General features: G+C 62.4%; 1 protein-coding gene across 1 annotated transcript in view; it reads right to left on the minus strand.

The window, feature by feature from the left end:
* PRDM16 (PR/SET domain 16) overlaps nt 1-7,849 on the minus strand; it is a 200,659-nt gene that overhangs the window by 37,410 nt on the left and 155,400 nt on the right. The window contains 2 exon segments of the mRNA XM_077763995.1: nt 606-608; nt 6,349-6,483. Coding sequence (XP_077620121.1) covers nt 606-608; nt 6,349-6,483 — 138 coding nt within the window.

Genomic DNA, 7,849 nt, shown 5'->3' on the forward strand with positions numbered 1-7,849 from the left:
CCTGGCTCTCCCGGGACCCCCCACCCCGGTGGCTCCTGAGGCCACTGGACCTCCTGGAGTTCCCTACCCTCTCGCTCCAAGGCCACCTAGGTCCCTGCCCCCACACCCCTCCCAGCTCTGAGGGCTGCCCGGCCTCCTGGGACCCCGGGGGACCCCTCTCCAGCCCCGACGTGCGCTCCCAGGCCCCTGCCTCCCCAGGGACTCCTCCCCCCCCAGCACAGCCCCGGAGGAGCTGAGGGAGGGTCTAGTGCACTTGGCCCCGGGAGCAGATTTGTGCACAGCGTGCGCCCCCTCCCCAGCCCCGGGCAGCACCTGGCAGGGGTGTGAGCGCAGCCGGGAGAGCAGCCAGCGGCCCGCAGCCGTGGCCGCCTGGACTTTGAGCGGAAGACGGAATTAATTGCTATTAGTGCTAATCGCAGGGCCCTGGTTAGGGCGGCGGCGGGGGTGGGGAGGGACAGGGGTGTCCCCAACCTGCCTCCACCTGGAAGGGGGGAGAGGAGGTGAACAGAAATCAGCACAAACTCTTCCAGCCTCAGCTGGTGCCGCTGCCAAGGGCACGGAGGCGTGAGGGGGACCCCAGGGCACAACAGCCTGGTGTTTTTTACGACCTGTTCCCACTGGCACAAAGGCCTTATCAGGCAGCCGTTCCCGGCTCCCGGTTGGTCCGCAGGCTGGGTTGGCTTCCCAGGACAAAGGCCGGCTTCAGTGGGACTGAGGCCTGGGCGGCTCCTGGCCTCTGGGGGCGTTACAAATTGCGCATTTACGGTGCCGACCAGGCCCCTTCCCCTTCCGCAGGGGCCTGAAATACATGATTCTGTAGCCCCTTGAAAATTCCTGAAGCGGCCAGCCAGCTCCCTTTCGCCGTGTGCCCCTCGGAGGCTAGATCGGCTTCAGACCGGGCAGGGGGCGGGGTGGGGGGGGCAGTGCGCAGTGTGGACGGGCTGCGTGCTGGTTTTCCCGGGAGGGAGAGGGGTCTGCTCCTCCAGGAAAAAGAACCCTCTCCTCTGATGCCTCGTCAGCCGCGGGCAAAGGAAAAAGGTTTGTGTAAGTGACAGCACGGAAAACTCACGCCTTCTCAACAGCTGCAGCCCTGCGCCCCTGCAGCCCTGTCTCGGCGCTCTGGGGGTGCGGCTGGGGTCAGGCCCAGCTGGAATCTTCTCTCCGGTTTCAGGATCTGAGAGCTGGGGAAGCCACGACAGCTGAGTTCACGGGAGCCAATAAACGTCTGTTCGCAAACGGCTTTCAAAATACCGAAGCCAGACAGAGGTCTGAGGTTCGGTCCCTGTTTTAATGGGCCCCCCCTCCCCCCCGCCCTGTTCACAGGGCCGGCGGTGGCCCTGAGTGTGGGTCCTCTCCTCTGCCATCCCTCTCCGGACACAGGAGCGGGCTCCTTGCAGGTGGATGGAGCTTGGGGACAAATAACCCCACGTTCCCAGCACAAGGCGGAGAAAGTGCCTGAGAAAAGTCGATTTCACACAGGCCGGGCTCATTCAGATGCTTCCGTGAAAACAGACGTGACTTCCCCCCAACATTCTTTAAGACAAAGAAATATTTCAAATTTAAAATAGTCCATTTTAGACACTTTCTTGAGCTCCTTAAGTACTTTTTTAAAATATCAAATCAACTCAGGAGGATAATGCTATTTATGAATATGACGACTTAAGTTCTACGATTTTCATTCCTACTTAATCTTGGGGTTTTACAATTTAAATTACAAGAAACGCCACCAGCATTACACGGGGGTGGGGTGGGGGGGGAGCGAGGAGGCAGCAGGCTCAGCCGGCTCTCCCCGGCCCGGAGCAAACAGGCTGCTCAAAAACGTGAAAGTGGTCAAGTGCATGGGCCCCTTCCCCTCTTGGAGCAGTTTGAGAAGCTTTCAAGGAGTGTTTGGGTGAACTGGGCAACGTCTCTTTCAGGGCGCTCATCTTTAAAAGAAAAGCTCTCTCCGTCCTGGGTGTCGGCTTCATGCCGGATCTGTGAGGGCCTCTGCGAGGGCTTTTCACAGAAGAGGAGCACGCAGCCAGGGGAAGCGGGGTGGCCGGTCCGCCTCTGGCCTGGCCCGAGAGGGGACGCTGCTCCTTGGGACTCTCCTCTCTCGGGGACCCCCGAAGAGTGGCGGGGGGTCTGGTGCTGACTCTGGAAACACCTCTGTGTGTCCTCACTCCTCGCCGGTCCCCAAACAGTGGCTGTCTCTGTCTGGGGAAGGTGGTGGCCGCCGGAGCCCGGAGGCTGCCCGAGGGCTTGAGCACTTGGAGCTTAAAAAAACCACGCGGGCGCTGGGCGCCTCTGGGGCCTGGGGGGCCTGTCTGTGCCTTTTCAGAGCAGAGCAAGACCGCGGGGACAGCCCCTCCACAGGCAGACAATTCCTCCCCCTGCCCGAGAGAGGACACGGCCTGGCGAGCCTGGTGTTTGCCAGGCTCCTGTCTTCCCGCGCGCGGCTAAAGCCGTTTGTGTCCGAGCCTCTCCAGTCGCCTGCGTTCCCTTCCGGCGGCACGAACATGGGAAAAGTCCCGCACATCTGTCTCTTCCTTCCTCGTACGTTTGGGATGCAGAGCGCGTGTATCTGTCGCTGGCCCCCACCATTCTTCAGTGGCTTCTCCTGAGCAAGCATCCCGTCTGATCAGGAAGGACAGGGACGGACATTCTGACGAAGGACGGCAGCCGCGTTGGCGTGAGAGCTTGACTCGACGGGGTCGGCTTGCTCTGAGGCGGGTACCGCAGACTGCCACAGTTTCGGACTCAAATGAATTTGATATATATGCTAAGTCTTTTGTAAACTGGCCAAGAAACGCTGCAATGAATCGCCTGCGCGTCTCATTTCAAAGGGGGAAATTGTATCTAATTGTTTGAGAGCTCCCAATGAAACGGGCCAATCCATGTACAATGTTTAATTGAGAGCGTGGCGGGGGACAGCAGGGGCAGCAGGGCCCCCTGCCCGACGCCGTCCCGCGGGCTCCAGCCCCGGCGAACGGCGGCCGCGGCCGGGTCTGCGCTGAGTGAGGGCGAGGAAGCGAAAGCAAAGAGGACCTGCCTCGGCCCCGCGCGCCCGGCCCGGCAGCACCAGGTTTTCATTAAAAGCGAAGCACTGGCTCTCGACACGGAGCTGCGTGGTTATCGGGCGGCTAATCTGCTAACGAAATGCCTTTCTTTAACCAGCTCGCCTGCTTCCTCTTTGGGGAGCCCCGGCCCCGGTGCCCGGGCCGACTGGCTACGCCCGGGAACGTGCTGGTGTTGCTGGGTTTTCCCCGCCGCCTGGGGCTCTCCTTCGCGCGCCGGGGCGTCCGCAGTCCCCAAGTCGTGCTCCCCGACATCTGTGTGAGACCCCGGCACCGGGTCACGCCCTCCCCGGCCCCGCTGACCACTTGGCGTCGGCCACCGGCATCCTTGCCCGGTCGAGGCGGGTGGGAACGCGCCGTGAGAGGTCTCCGGGCCTCTCTGCTCCCTCCGGCGGGCGCGTTGCTTCGAAGCTCTTGTTTTCGTTCCTGACGTTAAAACAATTCCAGGGACAGGCCCCGTCTCCTGTGCTCTTAATTGCGGGAGAAAGAACCCCCCTGGGGTGAGCTGAGTGCCTCAGATTTTCCAAAAGGAAAAGCAGGGGCTGGCGGGCGGCAGGGAGGGGGCCCAGGTCGCCCGGGGCCGGGGGAGGGTCGTGCCACCCAGCGGGAGCTCCGCTGCCCGTGGGCTTCCCTTTGCCTTCCGTCTGTGCCAAGTGGGAAAGGTAAATGAAAGCACCGCAGAGTCTACGGCTGTGATCTGACCGCCCCCCAGACTCCCAGAGAAAGTCTCGGAGACCCGGGCCGCGGGTGGCGAACACGGCTCCCAGCAGCCCGGCCGCCCGAGAGCCTGCGTCGGCCCAGGGCCGCCTGAGGGCGCCACGCGGGCAGCCAGCCGCCCCTCACCAGACGGGGCTGAGTCCGGGAGGAAATTCACGGCCCGGGGTGGCCTCTCTTGCCCCGGGCCCCCCATCCGGAGCTGCAGCGGGGGACAGAGGTGGCCGCATGAGCAGCAGAGCAGAGTGACCAGCAGGCCACCTGTCCTCGAGACCCCCCGGGGCTGGGGCCCATCAGCCCCACAGGGGACCAAGAGGGGGCCTTGTGGCCTGAGGAGCCAGAGGCAGGGCTGTGCTCACGGCCGTGGGAGCCACGGTCCACAGAAGAAATGCATGGCTCCCTCCCAAGGACACGGTCTCCTGTTTGGAGCGCCTCTCTCCTCGGCCAGCTCGGTCCTGGGAGCTGTGACTTCCGGGACTTTCTCTTCGAGCTCCGGAGACCCCGTCCTGCAAGTCTCCTTCGTCCTCTCAAAACTGGGGCTAAGGTCATGTGACGTGAGCTTCCCAACACTGCCTCCTGCCTCTGAGATGTTCAGTGTGGACGCTGCCCCCTCCACGTCCGTGCTGTCCCGGTGTGCGTGTGCGCGTGTGCGTGTATGCACGTGTGTGTGTGCGCACAAGTGCAGGCAGCAGGGGGTGTCCGTAAGCGCCAGGAAGTCCTGGTAGAAACTCCCGGGGTTACGGAAATCCGAGAAGCCCCATTACTGTCGTGTAGGGTTTCCTTCTCCAAGGGAAGCCTGTCTTCAAAAATCTTTGTTGTATTATTATTTCAGGGATGTTTTATTCCTGCTTCACGTCAGGTCAAGCCTGTTGTCCCAAAGCAACTGGCATTTCCCCCCGTCAGGACTGGTCACCCACCTAGCGGGGCTCCGGGACGCAGTGAGGGTTTAAGACCCAGCAGGAAGTATTTCTGCTCCTGGTGGAAAGAGATGGAAAGAATTTGCTGCAAAGCAGCCAATCCCACGTGGACCCTCATGCGGAGCTGACATAAACACTTCCCCGAAACAGTAATAAGAAAATAAAGGCGTCTGAGAGGAGCTTCTCTTTGGAAAGATCACACATCCGTTTGCTCTTCCAGAAGCTTCACGAAAAGGTACCTACTTTGCTACTAGAGTTTGGTTCAAACAGTCCAGCAAACGTGTTTCTTAAATGGAGAGTCTGGATCCGCCGTCTCACCCAAGTGCCATCCGGGGCCGGCCCCACGGTGTCCTTCTGCTGCCAGTCAGCTTCCGGACTCAGGACCGGGACGCACGGCCCGCAGAGGAGGGGCATCGGGGAGCCCACCCTCTCCACGTGCCGAGATCTGACTGTCCTTCTCTCCGATTTCACTTCTGTCTGGAGGGAGGAAAAGCGGTCTGTTTCTCTTTTTAAGTTCTCTCCTAATTTTTGAGGATTATTCCTTTTGGCTTTCATTTCCGCAATATTGTTTGCAATCAGAAAAAAAAAGCGCCCTAGTTTCAAAATGCTGGGTTCTAACTGCAAGCTGTAGACGTCGCAGGAGCAGAGGTGGATTCGAACTTCACGGTGACGGGTATCGGCTTGTGTCCAGGCCTCAACCCAGGCTGAGTCCCAGGGCCGAGGAGGAGCCGGGGCGGGGGCGGCCGACGGGTTCCTAGGGACCTCCCTGGTGTGTGTGCTCTCTGCTTCCTAATGCAAAATCGTTTCTCTGAAGTCAAGAGCCTCGAACCACTTTTAATGGTTTGCACAGGCGGCAGGAGAATGCACTCTTTGTTATGTGGTCTCTGAAAACATTTTTGAAAGCAGTGGAATCCCTTTTGCAGATGAAATCTCATGTGTAACCCCAAGATCTTCTGGGCCGAAGCACACTGCTCTGATCGGCCGGGCCGGGCCCCCAGGCGTCCCGAGCAGCCCCGCGCTCCTGGAGCGCCGTGGAAATGTGCCCGAGGGGCCTGGCTCCGGAGTGGGGAGTCTTCAGGGACCACTTGCAAACTTGTAATTAAAGACACAGAGTTAGAGCTCCAGCACCGGGGACACGTGGGGGCAGCATGGCGTCCTCTATCCCGGACGGCCTCCACGGGCAAGGGGCAGTATTCCGGGGAGGAAGCGTGGGGGATCCAGTGTGCCGAGTGGGGTCCCTGGCCTCCGGCGGGGCTGGCAGACGTGAGGTGTCCAGGCCGTGGGGCCAGGGGCCGATGTCAGGGCCACGCGGCTCAGGAGAAAGATCAGTTGTGGGCCGGGGAGGGGGCCAGTGACCTCCGCAGGCTGGCCGGGACACCGTGGGGATTCGCAGGGCACTCCCGGAGGGTGGCGCCGACCCCTCAGGGAGCAAGTCCGAGCGGAGCCGTGTAGACAGCCGTGCGCCAGCAGATTGCCAACAGAAAGCTCCGATGGAGCGACCACAGGGGGTCCCTGAGCTCCCTGTCCCGAGGCCGGACAGGGCTTGGCAGGGCGCAGCTGCCCCTTCACCCCGNCCCCTCACCCCGGCACCCCCCCCCACCTTTCCGGCGCCTCAGCCCCAAGAACCGCTCCAAGGGCCTGCGCGCAAGCCCCGGACCCACCTGCTCATTGATCTGGCACATGGTGAGGTTCTGGTCATCACAGGAGCAGGCCACCCGGATGTACTTGAGCCAGCTGCCGGACCCCGCGGGAGCAGCGTCCATGCAGAGCTTCTCAGTGCTCAGGTCTTCGGAGATCTGTCGGGGAGAGGGAGGGCCGAGGGGGGTCAGAGGCGCCCTGTGCGCTGAGTCTACACACCCTGTATCTGCCCAATGAGGGGCCGGCTGTCTGGGCCCAGCAGGAAGGCAGTCGGGCGTCGGGACATCAGCAGGTCCCTGTCCCACCCAGCTGCCCCTCCCGGGAGCCTCCGAGAGCCCGGCGGCGGGGGGCGGGGGGCGGGGGCCAGGAGGACNGAGGCCACTGTGTCTAAGAACAGAGCCGTCTGCTAAGGGCAGCTGGGGCGTTGGGCTGCAGAAAACGTTCTTGAAGGTAAAGGTGTTGTTGGGGTGTGAGCGTGCCTGTGCAGGCGTGTGTGCGTGTGCCCACACCGGCGTGCACATCACCCCGACGGCAACAAAGTAAGAAAGGCGTTCAGTTTTCTTAAAGGTGAAAAGTTTCCGTTCGACACCCAGCGCCCGTGGAGGCCCGGCCTCCCTTGGCACAGCCAGCGGCTGGCGCGCCCGCGACGGGCGTAGGGACCCAGTCCCAGCCGCAGGTCTCTCTGAACATGCTTCCGACGGGCAGAGCTCGGGGCTCGTCCAGGTGCGGGTCTCCGGGCGGCTCATTTACCAGAAGAGTGGAGAGCTGTCCCCCGCTGAGAGAGGGGTGCCCCTGGACCTGCGGGCTCGGAGGTGAAGCTGCAGCAGGGTCCCTCCCATCCGCACCCCTGCTCTGTTCGGGGCCTGCCACAGCATCTTGGGCCGACTTCCCGGGCAGGGCAGCCCCGGCTCTTACAGGGCAGGAGGGAGGGGCGAAGCCTCAAAGTAGGAAGGGGCGCCCTGGCCGGCAGGGGTGTCCAGGTGGGGAGGGGAGATGAGAACAGGGTGTCAGAAGGACCCAGTGGAGTGAGGGCAGGGGGTAGTAGCCTGTCCCAGCGAAGAGAGGAGGCTGATTCCAAGCATCATGACCTCTCTCCGTGAGCGCGTCCTGAGCACACATTCTGGACGGTAAAGACGGGAAGGGCAGGGCAGCCCCGCGTAGCCCAGAGAGGCCGCCGCTGACCAGCAACTCGGGGTGCTCCGTAACGGCTCAGGCCCCCCTGTGCACACAGACACTTTCTGCATCGCCAGGGGCCCCGCGGCCCCGATCTGTGAGGGAACGGAGGTCTCGGGAGGCGGGTGCATTGCCGTGGGATGCACCAACCCACCTCTATCCCGTCTGGGCCTCTGCCCGCAGGGCCCCTGAAGCCCCTCCTGGAGCCACGGGCAGTGCCCCCGTAGACGACAGGTCTGGGAGCAGACAGGCCCGGGCCCCTCTTTGCCGACAGGAGGCTGGTCTGGGGGGCTCTGAACCTGAACCCAGGGACCACGGTTCTGTGATTCTCCTTTTGGGGGTGGGGGGCTT

Source organism: Crocuta crocuta, unplaced genomic scaffold (assembly GCF_008692635.1).
Source record: "Crocuta crocuta isolate KB4526 unplaced genomic scaffold, BGI_CrCroc_1.0 scaffold13, whole genome shotgun sequence".
NCBI lineage: Eukaryota > Metazoa > Chordata > Mammalia > Carnivora > Hyaenidae > Crocuta > Crocuta crocuta.